The 18,054-nt window shown below is 36.0% G+C and overlaps 1 protein-coding gene across 1 annotated transcript in view; it reads left to right on the forward strand.

Annotated features, from left to right (window-relative positions):
- The window catches only part of CNKSR1 (connector enhancer of kinase suppressor of Ras 1), a 181,270-nt gene that overhangs the window by 84,400 nt on the left and 78,816 nt on the right, over positions 1–18,054 (forward strand). Inside the window, exons 7-11 of the mRNA XM_053706965.1 lie at positions 824–883; positions 3,026–3,094; positions 5,014–5,652; positions 5,738–5,799; positions 15,133–15,248. Of these exons, the coding sequence (XP_053562940.1) occupies positions 824–883; positions 3,026–3,094; positions 5,014–5,652; positions 5,738–5,799; positions 15,133–15,248 (946 nt within the window). The remainder of the gene's footprint in view (positions 1–823; positions 884–3,025; positions 3,095–5,013; positions 5,653–5,737; positions 5,800–15,132; positions 15,249–18,054) is intronic.

Below are 18,054 nucleotides of genomic sequence, written 5' to 3' on the forward strand. Positions count from 1 at the left end.
ACATGAAACCCAATTTTTTTTCTTTCAATTTTCAGATAGATAATACAATTTTTAAAAAAGTTTCCAATTTACTCCTGTTCTCAAATTTGCTTTGTTATTTTTTGTTGAAGAGATATCTGGATAGGTAGTGTGCACATTTCTGAAGCTCAACATGACAGGAAATAGTGTTGCCACCTAGTGCTCTTGCTAATTAATATATAACATTTTTGAAAAACTGCTGCCATTTAGTGGTGGAGACACGTGCACACTCCTGAGCTTACCTTCCTGCTTTTCAACAAAGGATAACAAGAAAACAAGGACAGTTGCTTAAAATTGTATGTTCCATCGGAATCATAAAAGAAAAAAAAATGAGGATTTATGTCCCTTTAAGTGCTCAAGACACACACACATTCTTGAACCTGCCTCAGTATGTTTTCATTGAAAGGAACCAAGATTAAACAAATGATACAAAGAGAAAGATGTGTATTTGATAAAAGAATTACTTTGGAAAGTTTTTTTTTTTTAATTTTACGATGTCTCTGAATTTTGTCTTCCACATCCCTTTATTAAATCTGGTAAAAGACAAATTATGATAATGTACTGTGTTTGTTTAGCTTTTCTGTGAGGGAGAATACCAAATGACAATTTACAACGGATTCCAGTAAGAATTTTTTTTTTGTCTATTCTATTAAAATGAACAAGAGGGTGGGGCAGATGGTTAGAAAGTGAGAGACCAGATAAAGTATTATAATGATTATTATTTATTTGATTTGTTTTTGGATGGGGTAAAAGTTAAGGATTTAAGGGCTTATGACAATTTATGATGTTCAACTGTTTTCTACAGGGCATTGAAATCAAAAGCACTTGTTCAGGCCATCACTATATAAATGGCATACTTGATGAGGTAAGTTGTGTACTTTCAATTGAGGCCTGCACTCATCTCTTATATATCACTGGTTACACTTTACCACATATACTGACTCACTCTCACCATCATTCATAGAGCCTTATTTATCATCCGATGGGCAGACAAAATGACATACTAGGGAACCTCTTCGTCTATCTTTGTGGCAAGTGGGCAGTGCATATTTTTAATCTGCTGCCCACATTTATTGTTGCACTAGGAAATTCTTGTGCAATGCTGCCCCCTGTTCTTATGTGAGGGAAGGGCCTGTCAGTCATCCTACAATAAGAGACATTTAACTCTGAGCAGCCTCTGCTGCTTAATACATGGCACCCTCAGGATTTAGTAGTCCCTCAGGATTTAATATGCTGTATGTTGTTTGTCTTTTGTCATTAATAAACAGACTATTTTGTAGTACAGAAGTATTATTACTGCACATAGAATGGAACATAGCTTGGTTTGTTCTAATATCATTTAGGAAATCACAAATAAGTAATCAATGTTTAATTACTCTTTGATATAAATATTTATATCAGGCAATAAAAGTTGACAATGCTCTTGAGTAATTTAAGTCCAATAAAGCTCCAAACCTGGCACATTGACTATCCTTTATTACAAACGCTTACAGGCCATTTTGTACCCATATTTCACAGTCAAATACATGACTTTATATAGAAAATATGTTTATTAAAAATGTGCATATATATTCAACAAATGGTGTTGTACAGATATTTAATAATATAAAAAAGACAATCCACAAACAAAGCTCCTTAAGAGTCTGTGTATTTATCAGTTGCACAGAATGTTCAAGTTGCACAAAATGTGTTTCAGAATGTTTGGTGCATGTAAGTGCTCACTATATGGAATGCCTAAACATAAGACGTAAATACAATAAAAGCAAATACACACTGTCAGAAAATTAACATATGAAACTTGCCTTGCCAAACTTGTATAGCAGTTTACAATGTGTTTCATGGATATGCCCTTCATCAGAATAGCATTAATCTAACTATACTTCTTTCTTTTGCAATTTTTTTTAATTATTCACACTTGATTGCAGGGCTTGAAAAGTTAATAGCTTGTATTGATTTTGTTATACGGTCATCCATTTGACCATGTGCAAGTGGATAGTTACCAGTCATTATGGCTTATTTAAAATAAAAATGGGTCTTGGCAATGTTGCTTATAGTCCTTATTCCACTTTTCCTTGAGTATAGAAACACTAGCAGATAAAATCACTAGCATCTCTCATGTTAAAGCAGTGAGAGTTGGGAGACAATGGCTATAAACTGAGTATATTCATCTAGGATTTTGTACAATCTTAAAAAAATATTTTTTGTATTTTAAAAAAAACATAGACAGTAAAGTTAAAATTAAACTTAAATGAAATGTACTGAATAGAGCATAGAAGTTTAACCCCTTAAGGACCAGCGGTGTACAGGGTACAGCACTGGTCGTATAGCTTTTAAGAACCAGCGCCCTACTCTTTGTGTCAACGCAACCTCGCTATTTTTGCATGCCTCAGGAGTGAAGCAGTGCAGAAATAGCGTAATGGAGGACACTCCAGGCTAGCGATCACAGGGACAAGGGGTGTCTCCATTCATTTGATACACGTTGCAATCAGCGTGTATCTCATGCTGCTGCTGGAAGCCTGCATGTGAGGCTAGCCAGCAATAGTAGAGTAACTATCAAAAATGACCGTTACTGAGTATACAATCACCTTGGTCATTAAGGGGTTAAACAACTTTTGAATGTACTTCTATTAACAGTTATCTTGATATCCTTGCTAATGGAAGTATATTAAAAAAAAATCTTTAATTTTAAGATTAAAATGCACCCATGAACATTTCAATTTTGACCTTTCCAACCCTTTAAAAAGAAATTCATTTGAAATTTTAAATAGATGGCACAATACCAAAATTCCGACAAAAAAATATCTTATATTAATCAACAGCTGTGACAGGAGAAGATTGGCGCCTACGTTTTTCTAGAGCTTATTGCTTTGTTTTTTGAAGTTGGTTCATTTTTGTTAATTGAAAATCAGATATTGTTCAATCCCTTACTTAGTTCACAATCAATACATTTAAAACGGAAATGTTCACTTTTGCTGATCTGTAATATCTTCCTGTTTATTAAACGTAGTCTCCGGCAGCTGGTTATGGTGGTATCTTTCCTGGAGATGAGATAATACAAGTGAATGGCCAAGTGGTGGTGAGTATATTCTATGTTCTGAGGAAATGTCTGCAATATTTACTGAAAGATCAAATGGCGATTATTGACCAACATTATGTGAGCTTTTATTTTTTGAATGCATTTGGAGCGTTTTATTATAACATTTATCATTATAGATATTAATGTTGGAGAAGGAATAACACTGTTGCTGCTTTGTGTTTGTTTGTTTGTGTATTTTTTCTCTTAAAGGAATATGAAACCCTAATTTTTCTTTCATGATTCTGTTATCTTAGTTGCTTCATTCTCTTGATACCGTTTGTTAATGAAACAGCTATGTACATGGGTGAGCCAATAGCATGAGGCATTTTTGTGCAGCCACCAATCTGCAGCTTCTCAGCCTACCTAGGTATGATTTTCAACAAAGGATACCAAGAGAACTAAACAAATGAGAAAATAGTAGTAAATTGGGACTTTCTTTAAAATTGTATGCTCTCCCTGAATCATGAAATAAATAAAATTGGGTTCCATGTCTCTTAAATGAGAGATCGTTTATAAAGCCTTTATTAATTTTAATTTTTGAAATGCATACATAGAAAAAAGGATTTGTAAAATATGTACAACTACTAAAGTCAGGGTTGGATTTACAGCCCAGGGTAAAGCGCCCCCCATGCGCTCCCGATTCACATGTATGAACCTATAGTTACAGCGTAAAACTTTATAGAATTTTGATTTTATTTTTTTTACAGCAGCTGCTAATTTTGCCACATAAAACACAGTCCATGATCTATAACAAAACACTCCAGACAGTATTTGCCCAGTATGATGAGATTCCAGTTAGAACAGTATTTTGTATGTGTATATATATTATATATATATATATATATATATATATATATATATATAATTAATTTATACAAGAAAAGTGCAGGTTGTCTAGACTGGGGCTTCATTTAGAAACTTTCCTGACCAAGCCTGTAATGTGCACAATAAACCAAGGGTCAGTTGATTTTTTTAAAGTGTGTTTATCCTGTGCACCAGCCCTGGCATTTTGCATTTTAGCAATAATATTCATACCTATGGTATTTTATATAAAAGATTGCCCTCTGACTATACAATGTGTCATTTTGATTTTGACAGCCGCTGCAGCTAATACATGACCACCGCGCACTCAGAGCGCTCTGTAATAGCGCACAAATAGTCACTCACAGTCACTCCCATTATAAGAACCAATCCCCACACAGGCTGCTTTGTCTGCATTCACTGGAGAAATGGACCGGCCAGCGTGGTGGCCATCTCTGTTTAGGGCAAAGTTATTATCTACTATGGTGAGTGAGGGTAGATGTGTGCAGAAAAGGCATATGGAGAAGAAGAGACAGGCGCCCCTCTATGGAAGGCGCCTGTAGACACATGCTTACTCTGCCTTATGGAAATCCACCCTGACTAAAGTAAATATATACATAAATAAAGAGGGGCCAAGAAACTAAAGCCTTATCTCCTTCTTTCCTCCAGGTTATTTCTAAACATCTCTTTGTGTTGATTTTATTTTCCAGAAACTAGAAATATCATATTAAAAAAAAAAGTCAATCAAAACCTTCTCCAGCATTAGAAAAATATATTCTTTCCATGACTTGGAGACCATTATTTTAGTCCAAATACATATTTGCTTTCCATCTTTTCAATATTTAGATTCAAGCCAATTTATGTATAATGCTTCTACAAACCTTGACTTCAACATGCAGAATAAATACTGTTATATTTCATTATATATTTGAGAGCTAATTGCCATCTAACTATTGCTTAAGCATCTCTTGGTGTATAACACTAAGGGAAGCTGCTTTTTACCACTCTTAGGGATTTGTTCTTGTAGTTGCATATATGTAGTTAAAGACATATACTGTGTATGTGTATATATATATATATATATATATATTTATATATTTATTTTTTTTTATACTCAGGTTGGTTGGACTCGAAAAAATCTTGTGACAAAAATACGGGAGAATACAGATTCTGTCTCTCTAATTCTTAAGAAAGTATCTGTTCTATCCTCATCAGCTGCCACCGCCAGCTTCAAGAAGCATCGTTCTTCTACTTCACCACGTTCCTCACACAGTTCTCCTTCTTCACCAGCAGGAAATAGTGCACCATTTTTCTTAACAGGGCCAAATATTCACATCACCAAGAAATCACACAGAGAATCCATATCAAAAACTACATGTAGTGCTCCTACAACACCAACAGAATACAAAGACATCCTGTCTGACTCCTGTGCTCTAACTGCACAAGCAGAGTGTAAATCTTCCACCTCTCCATCAACTTTGTCTGGAACTCCAGTCTTACCCAGTACACTTTCATTTCAAAAGAGTCAGAAGAAAGTACTGTCACCAAAATATTTCTGGACCTATCATGGTTCCTCTACTAATCGGAAATGTCATGTTTCTTCAATCTTTCCAACATCTCCCTTTACCCAATCTTCTCCCGAGCCTGTCACCCATAATTTAGAACCTACCTCCCCAACCTTTCCCTCATATGCAGGAACCCTTATCCCAGATATTCAGCTAGAATCGTCCCTCACCCATATGCAACAGAGCAAAAAGGTGAGTAAACCTTGTATCTTTTTCAACTTTTAACATTATGTAAGTTGTACCCCAGTAACTCATTTTATGTAACTATGTCTTTTAGAGCTCCAAATTCATCTCTAGATCAAGGACTGGATCAGATACAACATCTGAACCCACTAGCAGGTATTGGATACAGTTTAACTACTTTCATTTTCCCCTATATTCTCTTTAAAATTTCGACATTTTTTTGTGGGCTTTTGCCACACATTTTTTTTTCCAAATGTGAATCACGGGTCAAGACAATATTTTATCTGATTGATAAGTTACAATTTTGTTTCATCTACGCTTTTTATTTTTTGTTTTTAAAGCTAAAATAGCTGTATCGTAAAGCTGTCATTACCAACCATAGGTTCTATAGAGTTGTTTGATTGTGCTCAAAATAAGAACAAAAGTAAAGGAAGTATAATTAAGTGTGTGGATTACCAGTTAGAAGATATGTATTATTATTTCAAATTTAGCAATTAATATGTAGAATTAATTAGTGTGTTGGTGGGTGCTAGTGGCTATAAAACAGACTTCTTAATAATCTCTTGGTGCCACTATCTCTCGCCTTCCCTCCTCCTCTTATCTTGTCTTAAACCCATGTTAATTTAACTGCCCCATTTTCCTTATTTTTTTAATTGTGGTTTCTTTTCCTATCATGTTGCACTGTCTGACCTCTGCTACACTGAGCACTGTCTGTATTCCCTTGCATTGAACTGTCTTTTGTCCTGTCACAATTACATTTTGTTTCTTCCCTGACTAGATTATTTCCCTTATTAGTTGCAAGCAAATTTTAAACATAGCCCATTATGTTTTCCCCTCCTATGTACAATCTGTTTGGGCACTGTATGTTGCAGTTCTTCCCTCTCATAATTTCTCTCACGTGTCACAGCTTCTCACATTATACTATTCTTCTTTCCTTGAGATCAATCCTCTGACCACTTTACATTTTTGACTAGCACTTGCTTCTTTTTCTATACTGTCTTTGTGTTAATTAACTATTTTGCCTCTTTGTTGTTTTACATATACATTAATGTGTTTTCATGAACATGCATTAATGCTTTGAACACATACTAGCTTTCAACCAAACAATATATAGATATAGAAAAAAAGCCTGTGTCACCCTTGTTGTACCTCAGTTTGGTTGAAGGCTAGCATGTGTTGGCAAACGGGAAGGGTAAACATTCCATGCCACTAAAATAAATCAATCATGGGTACTCACCAGCACCCACAGACGGATGCATTTGCCAACAGTGATGCACACAGTTATCCCCAGACAAGTTTGGGTGCAAAACCCGTAGGCAAAATCTATCTTTTTAAACAATAGCAATTTTAGTGTAAAGTACAAAGGGGAGTGATCTCAAGGAAAGCAGAACAATACAATTTGAGGAGCTGTGACAGGTGAGAGAAATTTTGAAAGGGAAAAGTTAATCAAATGGGGCACAAAAAGATTGTAAGCAGTACAAAGGTGTTGCTTGTTATTATTTTTTTTATCTGTTGTTGCCAATGTTTTACTGTTGCATGTCATTTTGAATTCATGTACTTTTTTTGCCTATGCTGTTTTTTGTGTTTGTGTGTTCTGTTCTTGGGCATTATTGTGCATATTGGCTTATATTTTAAAATTTCATGATAATTTGTGCATCCTTAATGCATTTATTATAATTATTATTATGATATTACACAAAAAAAAATAAATAGATATAATAATTAAGCATATGTACAATGGTGCTTTTAGAAAAACTACTGTTCCAGACAATCACCAAGATTACAAGTTGTGCGGTAAACCCGTTGCGTACATACCGTGGAAAATGGGTCTGTACCGCTATTTCCATAGCGCCGCCATTACAAGTCACCATAAAACTTTATTTTGCTGTGCGGTAAACCTAACACCCTAACATAAACCCCTAGTCTAATAACCCCCCACATCGCAACTACTAAAATAAACTTACTAACCCCTAAACAGTCACCCCCCTCACATCACCAACACTAAAATCAACCTATTAACCCCTAAACCACTGCCCCCCCACATCGACAACACTAAAATAAACCTATTAACCCCTAAACCGTCAACCCCCCACAATGCAAAGTATTAGCCTAATAACTAAGCCCCCTAACCTAACACCCCTTAACTTAACCCCAATTAAAATACACTTTCATAAAATAAAAAAATACTAACTACATTAAAAATTAATAAATATTTCTTAATAAAAAAAAAATATATGAAAAAGAAACTTAACATTACCCAAAATAAAAAAACTAACATTACAGAAAATAAAAAACAAAATTATCCAAAATAAATTATTCCTAATCTAATACCCCCTTAAAAAAACACCCCAAAATAAAAAAAACCTAATCTATAAATTACCAATAGCCCTTAAAAGGGCCTTTTGTAGGGCATTGCTCTAAGTTTAACAGCTCTTTTTCCCTGTAAAAAAATACAAATAACACCCTAACATTTACAACCACCCAACCAACCCCTCAAAATAAAAAAAACCAACTAAAAAAAATAATTACTCATTGCCCCCAAAAAATGTAATTTGTATGGGCATTGCCCTTAAAAGAGCAATCAGCTCTTTTACAGCCCATAAAAAATACATACTCTAAAAAAGTGGCAATGCTATTTAAAACCACAAAGATTTCTTGCTAATAATTGTTAAAAAAAAAAAAAAGAAAATATCCATGGGACTAATTAGATTGTAGCATAGAGGAAATATATAAGGTATTTTGCACCAATAGACTGTAATTATACACTGCTGTCCATAAAAATATATATATATATATATATATATATATATATATATATATATATATATATATATATATATATATATATATATATATATATATATATTTTAAATGATCAATAAAATCAACTGATATGCTACCACATTTTTAAAGAATATATACCCATAATCAGGGCTGGAACATTCCACTGGTTCATAAGACCAAGATGACTAAGAAATTAAACTGGCTAAGTGAAAAAATTGGCTTTTTTTATCTGTTACATTGAGGGATAAATAACTTTTTTTTTTCCTCTGGGCTAGTAGTAACTTTACTCACTTTACTAGTAAACTAGTGATATTTCTTTCCTGTAATTGGCAAGAGTCCATGAGCTAGTGACGTATGGGACATACAATCCTACCAGGAGGGGCAAAGTTTCCCAAACCTCAAAATGCCTATAAATACACCCCTCACCACACCCACAATTCAGTTTTACAAACTTTGCCATCTATGGAGGTGGTGAAGTAAGTTTGTGCTTGATTTTCTTCTGTGATATGCGCTTCTCAGCATTTTGAAGCCCGATTCCTCTCAGAGTACAGTGAATGTCAGAGGGATGTGAAGAGAGTATTGCCTATTGATTCTATGGTTTTCCTCACAGGAAATCTTTTCAAAGGTTCTCTGTTATCGGTCGTAGTGATTCATCTCCTACCTCCCTTTTCAGATCGACGATATACTCTCATATTCCATTACCTCTACTGATACCGTTTCAGTACTGGTTTGGCTATCTGCTATATGTGGATGGGTGTCTTTCGGTAAGTATGTTTTCATTACTTAAGACACTCTCAGCTATGGTTTGGCACTTTATGTATTAATATAAAGTTTTAAATATATGTATTGTACTTATATTTGTCATGAGTCAGGTTTATGTATATTTCCTTTTTGCAGGCTATCGGTTTCAAATTGGGAAACATATTTAGGAAGTTATTTTACCTAGGGTATAGTCTTTTCTTCAAAATTGACTGCTTTTTCATTAAATTTCACAGGCAAAATTAGGCTCGCGAGGTTGCAAAATGCTGATATTTATTGCCTCATTCTTGGCGCGAGAATTTTTTGGCGCGAAGGTACGTTAGGTGACGCAAATTCATAATTTCCGGCATCTTAGTTGACGCCAGGTTTCCTTGCACAAAGTTGCTTCTGCCATGACACGAGTTGTCATTTCCGGTTGTCGTTAGCACCAAAAAAATTTCATTTATGTTGTGCGTCATTCTTGGCGCCAAATAATTTCATTATTTAAACCCCACTTCCTATATGCCTCTTGCTCTTTTTTATGCTCAGAGGGCTATGCTGTTCTTTTTTTTCCCCCATTCCTGAAACTGCCATATAAGGAAATTGATAATTTTGCTTTATATATTGTTGTTTTTTGTCTTACATTTGCAAAATGTCTCAGAAACCACTGTTGAAATCCTGCTGCCTGATAACAGTTCTACCAAAGCTAAGTGTATCTGTTGTAAGTTTGTGGAGATTATATCTCCAGCTGTAGTATGAAACAGATGTCATGACAAGCTTTTGCATGCAGAGAATGTATCCAACAGTAGTAGTACAATGCCTGTTGTTCCTTCAACATCTGATGTACATGATATCCCTGTGAATATTAAAGATTTTATTGCTGATGCGTTTCAGAAGGCTTTGTCTGCTATTCCGCTTTCTAATAAACTTAAAAGGTCTTTTAAAACTTCTCATAAAGTTGATGAAATTTCAAATGACCAACAATATACTGAATTATCCTCCTCTGATGAGGATCTATCTGATTCAGAAGATCCTACATCAGATATTGACACTGACAAATCTACTTATCTCTTTAAGATGGAGTATATTCGTTCCTTGTTAAAAGAGGTGTTGATTACTTTGAATATTGAGGAAACTAGTCCTCTTGTTACTAAAACTAGTAAACATTTAAATTCTGTTTAAAACCTCCTGTTGGTTTTTCCAGTTCCTGATGCTATTTTTGATATGATTTCAAAGGAATGGAACAGGCCTGGTACTTCTTTTATTCCTTCTTCTAGGTTTAAAAAGTTGTATCCTTTGCCAGCAGTTAGATTGGAGTTTTGGGAAAAGATCCCCAAAGTTGATGGGGCTATTTCTATTTCTACTCTTGCCAAAAGTACTACTATTCCTATGGAAGATAGTACTTCTTTTAAAGGACCCTTTAGATAGGAAACTTTAATCTTATCTAAGGAAAGCTTATTATATAATTTTCTGGCTACATTCTTAGGTCTGCTATATCCATGGCTGATGTTGCAGCTGCATCAACTTTTTGGTTGGAAAACTTAGCGCAACAGGAAACAGATCCTGTATTGTCTAGCATTGTTCGCTTGCTTCAACATGCTAATCATTTTATCTATGATGCTATTTTTGATATCATTAAAATTGATGTTAAATCTATGTCTTTAGCTATTTTAGCTATAAGAGCTTTGTGGTTCAAATATTGGAATGCTGACATGGTATCTAAGTCTAGATTACTATCTCTTTCTTTCCAAGGTAACAATTTATTTGGTTCTCAGTTGGATTCAATTATTTCAACTGTCACTGGGGGGAAGGGAATTTTTTTTGCCTAAGGATTAAAGCTCTAAGGGTAAATCTAAAGCTTCTAATCATTTTCGTCCTTTTCGACAGAATAAGGAACAGAAAGCCAATCCTTCCCCCAAAGAATCTGGTTCCAGTTGGAAACCTTCTTCAATTTGGAATAAATCCAAGCCTTTTAAGAGACCAAAGCCAGCCCCCAAGTCTGCATGAAGGTGCGGCCCTCATTCCAGCTCAGCTAGTGGGGGGCAGATTAAAAAATTTCCAGAACATTTGGGCAGATTCTGTACAAAATCAATGGATTCAGAGTATTGTCTCTCAAGGGTATCAAATAGGATTCTGAGTAAGACCTCCTGTGAGAAGATTTTTTCTCTCACACGTTCCAGAAAATCCAGTGAAGGCTCAGGCTTTTCTGAAGTGTGTTTCAGATCTAGAGCTTTCAGGGGTAATCTTACCAGTTCCATTTCAGGAACAGGGTCTGGGGTTTTATTCAAATCTATTCATTGTCCCAATGAAAGAAAATTAATTCAGGCAAGTTCTGGATCTGGAAATTTTAAATCGTTTTGTAAGAGTGCCAACTTTCAAAATGGTGTCTATAAGGACTATTCTGCCTTTGCATATCTTCATATTCCGATTAATCCAGACCACTATCGGTTTCTGAGATTCTCCTTTCTAGACAAGCATTACCAATTTGTCTCTCTTCCATTTGGCCTAGCGACAGCTCCAAGAATCTTTTTAAAGGTTCTCAGTGCCCAACTCTCTGTAATCGGACAACAGGGTATTGCGGTGTTTCCTTATTTGGACGATATCTTGGTACTAGCTCAGTCTTTACATTCTGCAGAATCTCACTAGTGGTGTTTCTTCAAAGACATGGTTGGAGGTACAATTTACCAAAAACTTCATTGATTCCTCAGACAAGGGTCACCTTTTTAGGTTTCCAGATAGATTCAGTGTCCATGACTAACAGACAAGAGAAGAATAAAATTGTTTTTAGCTTGTCGAAACATTCAGTCTCAGTCATTCTCTTCAGTGGCTATGTGCATGGAAATTCTAGGTCTCATGACTGCAGCATCGGACATGATCCCGTTTGTTCGTTTTCATATGAGACCTCTTCAGCTTTGTATGTTGAATCAATGGTGCAGGGATTATACAAGGATATCACAATTAATATCCTTACATCCCAATGTTACACTCTCTCTCTGACTTGGTTGTTAGATCACCATCATGTAGTTTAAAAGGCCTCTTTTGTTCATCCAACCTGGACTGTAATCACAACAGATGCAAGTATTTCAGGTTGGGGAGCTGTCTGGGGATCTCTGACAGCATAAGGGGTTTGGAAATCTTAAAAGGCGAGGTTACCAATCAATATTTTAGAGCTCTGTGTTATTTTCAGGGCTCTTCAGGTTTGGTCTCTATAGAAGAGAGAACAATTAATTTGTTTTCAGACAGACAATATTACAACTGTGGCATATGTCAATCATCAGGGTGGGACTCACTGTCCCCAAGCTATGAAAGAAGTATCTCAGATACTTTATTGGGCGGAATCCAGCTCTTGTCCAATTTCTGCGGTACATATCCCAGGTGTAGACAATTGGGAAGCGGATTATCTCAGCCATCAGACTTTACATCCGGAGGAGTGGTCTCTCCATCCAGATGTGTTTTTTCAGATTGTTCAAATGTGGGGTCTTGAAGAAATAGATCTGATGGCTTCCCATCTAAACAAGAAACTTTCCAGGTACTTATCCAGGTCTTGGGATCCTCAGGCGGAGTCAATGGATGCGTTAGCAGTTCCTTGGTTTTACCAACCTGCTTATATCTTCCTACCTCTAGTTCTTCTTCCAAGAGTGATCTCCAAGATCATCATGGAACAATCATTTGTGTCTCTGGTAGCACCAGCATGGCCTCACAGGTTCTGGTATGCAGATCTTGTCCGGATGTCCAGTTGCCAACCTTGGCCACTTCCTTTAAGACCAGACCTTCTGTTTCAAGGACCGTTTTTCCATCAGGATCTCAAATCGTTAAATTTGAAGGTATGGAAATTGAACGCTTAGTGCTTAGTCATAGAGGTTTCTCTGACTCAGTGATTGATACTATGTTACAGGCTCGTAAATCTGTTTCTAGGAAGATTTATTATCGAGTTTGAAAGACTTATATTTCATGGTGTTCTCATAAATTCTCCTGGCATTCTTTTAGATTTCCTAGAATTTTACAGTTTCTTCAGGATGGTTTGAATAAAGATTGCTAAGCTTCCTGATATTCACTGTTTAGTGCAGGCTTTGGTCTGTATCAAGCCTATCATTAAATCAATCTCTCCTCCTTGGAGTCTTAATTTGGTTTTGAAGGCTTTACAGGCTCCTCCTTTTGAGCCTATGCATTCTTTGGATATTAAACTACTTTTTTGGAAAGTGTTGTTTCTTTTGGCTATCTCTTCTGCTAGAAGAATTTCCGGATTATCTGCTCTTTCTTGTGAGTCTCCTTTTCTTCCTTTTCTGATTTTCCATCTGGATAAGGCAGTTTTGCGGACTTCATTTAAATTTTTACCTAAAGTTGTGAATTCTAACAACATTAATAGGAAAATTGCTGTTCTCTCTTTGTGTCCTAATCCTAAGAATTCTTTGGAGAGATCCTTACGTTCTCTGGATGTTGTAAGAGCTTTTAAATATTATGTTGAATCTACTAAAGATTTCAGGAAGACTTCTAGTCTATTTGTTTTATTTTCTGGTCCTAGGAAAGGTCGGAAAGCTTCTGCTGTTTCATTGGCTTCTTGGTTGAAACTTTTGATTCATCAAGCTTATTTGGAGTCGGGTCAAACCCCGCCTCAGAGAATTACAGCTCATTCTACTAGATCAGTCTCTCCTTCATGGGCTTTTAAGAATTAAGCTTCAGTCGATCAGATTTGCAAAGCAGCCACTTGGTCCTCTTTGCATACATTTACTAAATTCTACCATTTTGATGTATTTGCTTCTTCGGAAGCAGTTTTTGGTAGAAAAGTTCTTCAGGCAGCTGTTTCAGTTTGATTCTTCTGCTTTTTGATTTAAGTTTTTTTCTTTCTAAAGTGAAAATAAACTTATTTTTGGGTTGTGGATTATTTTTCCAGCGGAATATGGCTGTTTTTGTTTTAGTCCCTCCCTCTCTAGTGACTCTTGAGTGGAAGACTCCACATCTTGGGTATTGATATCCCATATGTCACTAGCTCATGGACTCTTGCCAATTACATGAAAGAAAACATAATTTATGTAAGAACTTACCTGATAAATTCATTTCTTTCATATTGGCAAGAGTCCATGAGGCCCACCCTTTTTATGGTGGTTATGATTTTTTGTATAAAGCACAATTATTTCCAAATTTCCTTTGTTGATGCTTTCTACTCCTTTCTTTATCACCCCACTGCTTGGCTATTCGTTAAACTGAATTGTGGGTGTGGTGAGGGGTGTATTTATAGGCATTTTGAGGTTTGGGAAACTTTGCCCCTCCTGGATTGTATATCCCATATGTCACTAGCTCATGGACTCTTGCCAATATGAAAGAAATGAATTTATCAGGTAAGTTCTTACATAAATTATGTTTTTATGCTTACCTGATAAATTTCATTTATTTAATGTTGCTGAGAGTCCGCCTGTGTTTTTATGTTGTTGGTTTATTTTTTGAACACATGCTTTTTTCCCTGCTGCAATTTTTTGCACTTGTTTCTTTTCCTAACTCTTTTGCTTGGCTATTTATTAGACTAAGTTTCCATTGAGGTAGTAGGGGTTTTGCCTCCTCCTAGTGGCAGGGAAGAGTAATTCCCAGGAGTATTGGAACGTGGACTCTCACCACCATGAAATAAATGAATTAGGAAACTGATATTGAAATTAAACAGCCATTATAGTGATAAAATGAAATGCTCTTATTTATTAGAACATATTATTTTATCACTAGCAATGTTACAAAGCGATGTGTTTAACTATTTGCTTAAACCCTATGTGGGGGTTAAAGTGTACAGTTCAGGACCCACAGAGCACTGCAAGTCCTGAGCAAAACTGATGCTGATCCAGTCAACAGCGCTAGTCGCACAGCTGTGTAGTGCAACTAGCACTGCCAATAGAATCAGAAGCAAACAAATTAGAACTTATAATTTTAGCTCTATAATAGCTCTTTAATTTATTTGTGATTTAATTTTTCTTTCCTCATTAGTAATATTCTACACTTGCCCCATTCTCTTGGGATCTTGCGTCCAGCACTGTCAGACAGTAGCCTGCTGAAATCTGCAAACTCTGCAGTTCCTGAACGACCTAAAGAAAGCCAGCACGGTGAGTAGTAAGATGTCTGTGTTTGCCAATGTTTAATAATTTCTTTTTTTTTTGTCTAATGTGATTGATTAGGGTTTATTATGCATACGTTTTGGCATCGGTTTGCTGCAAACATTTTGATTGAAGGTTTTTATTGCTGAAGTCTAATTTTTTTTCTTTTTTTTTTCTTCTATACTTTTTTTAATATTAGTTTCAGTGTGTTTTTTTCCTCACAGTAAAAAAGCCAGCGAGTGGACTTGTTTCTTAGAATTACTAGTGCCATGACAAAATTTTAGCCATATCATAGTGTTTATGATATTCAAATATATAGGATGAATTTTAAAGGGACACTGTACTATAATATTTATTTCCCCTTAATTTGTTCCAAATGAATTGTTATGCTTCCGAGTATTGAATGTATGGGATATTTATCTTTCATATTTATTTCTGTATTTTAAATAGCTGTTTTCCATTAAAAAAACATTAGATAGGGCATGCCCATAGCAATGGGCTGCACCTGCAAGTTGTTTATGTTGTTTATGTTAGATATTGAAATTCTAATTATGGCTGGGGTTGAATAAACACAAGCAGCTATTTCACATACAAAAATATCTTTCCCTCATACCCCCCACTGGTAGAACACATTTGTTAGGCGTTATCCTATAACCGGGGGTATCACTTGACACTTAGCATTATTCTACACCTTCACCTGGAGCTGAATCGGTTACTTGGCGAGATCTCAGGAACAACAATCAGACAGGCAGCAAGTAAAGTCTAATCACTGTTCTGTTTATTATAAGGATCACATACTTTTATAGACAATGGTTACAGTTAATGGGATTAAACAATGAAGTAATCATAGCCACACCATCTTACACAGTATGCTTGGAACAAAGAACTTCATTAAAAATAAGGAATAAAAATGAGTATTTTTAGTGAGCAAGGAGTGTTAGATAAAAGTATACCTGGGTGCATCGCCAGGACATAACAAGGCCATCGGACAAATTATTGAGATAAAGTGTTCAGCTTCATATTTTCCTCACAGCATAATAACTAACTTATAATGAAATATAATGAACTCATCTAAAAATGGTATGCTTACACAAAATAGATTACTAGAGACAAAATGGCGTCATTAAGGCTATATATTCTTACATTCACCCTTTTATTCTAACAGAATAACATATTATGAAAATTAAACATCTATATAAAAGGCACAGAAAATTAGTAAATCTATTAACAACAATGTAAGCCTAATACTACGGTATAACATGAATCTATGTGAGAATACTGTAGAGAAATTCATTCACATTTACTGCTATAATAATTAAAGGGACAGTCAATCCACAAATTACTGTTACTTATTTAGATTAGTTAATTAACAATCATTACATCAAACTCTAGCCCAATTTTCATCTAAATAAACTTTGGCAGAAAATACACTTACTAGATCTCATCTGGCCGTTTTGAAATTGCCACCTGACTACTCCTTCTCTGACGTCTCCCAAAAGCTTGAACTGCAGCACTAGTACAGGATCCTCTCGTCCCTGCGCGCTCCTTTCATTCAGTTCATTGAGACACTCATATGGCACCCCCCTCAAACTATCTCCCCTCACTTTCTTTCAGCAGAACGTTCTGTCTGCACTAACACACCGACACGCTTAGCAGCAACGAGATACACTAGAGATGTCAATCTCTAAGATGTCACAGTAGTATTCCCACAATAAAAAAGTAACTGTGGATACATTTAATAAAACATCTATTTAAAAAGCATCCCATTTTTATACAAATGTAAATCAATATACGCTCCCACTAGAATAAACAGAGCAGAAGTGTATGCCCAACCGTCCATCTATTTACATAACAAACCCATTCTAAGCCATCCCACATACACCGGTGCTTTTCAGTAGTGAACGATCTCCAACCACCACTGCTGTTAAAAAGAGCCCCACAAGCCAGAACTTCAGATTCTCACAGCTAGTGCTCCCCCGACCACATACTCACCGTTCTCCGGTCCTCCTCGGCCAATACCCCCGCACACAGAGCTAAGATCACAGAGCACTAGCTGTGAGGAAAGTGAGGGGAGATAGTGTGAGGGGGTGCCATAGGAGTGTCTCAATTAACTGAATGAAAGGAGCGTGCAGGGACGAGAGGATCCTGTACTAGTGCTGCAGTTCAAGCTTTTGGGAGACGTCAGAGAAGGAGGAGTCAGGTGGCCATTTTAAAATGGCCAGATGAGATCTAGTAAGTGTATTTTCTGCCAAAGTTTATTTAGATGAAAATTGGGCTAGAGTTTGATGTAAAGATTGTTAATTAACTAATCTAAATAAGTAACAGTAATGTTTGGGTTGACTGTCCCTTTAACTAATATTAAAATGTTAAATAAGCCAATAGGGCACAATATGTCACGGCACATGAGTACAGTCTCTCCAATACTCTCTGTCTACCTCCCAGCATCCCCAAACTACTGGTCCATCTGCACAAAGACCCAACCAGTCCCCCTATCTACCCAAAAACAAAACTGCATCTTTATTTCTCAACCTGCATAGCTAGCATCCTCCAAATAGCAGACAATTTCCTGCTCTGTACACTCTCCACAGTGAAGCATAACATGGGAACAGCACAAGTATCTCTGGGTGGTCTCTGATCACTTTAAGAACAGTCTTCGTCCTCTTAGAGCTCCACCTCCCTCAGACACTCTGCTTCAATACCATAGTCCATTTCCAGTATGGGTGCTTTGCACATGAGAGAGTGTATCTGCAGATGCATGCTGGAAGTACGATGGTTTGTTCATGGGGTAGACAAGGGAAACAGGGGGATCCTCATA

The sequence above is a fragment of the Bombina bombina genome, chromosome 3, assembly GCF_027579735.1.
Source record: "Bombina bombina isolate aBomBom1 chromosome 3, aBomBom1.pri, whole genome shotgun sequence".
Taxonomy (NCBI): Eukaryota; Metazoa; Chordata; class Amphibia; order Anura; family Bombinatoridae; genus Bombina; species Bombina bombina.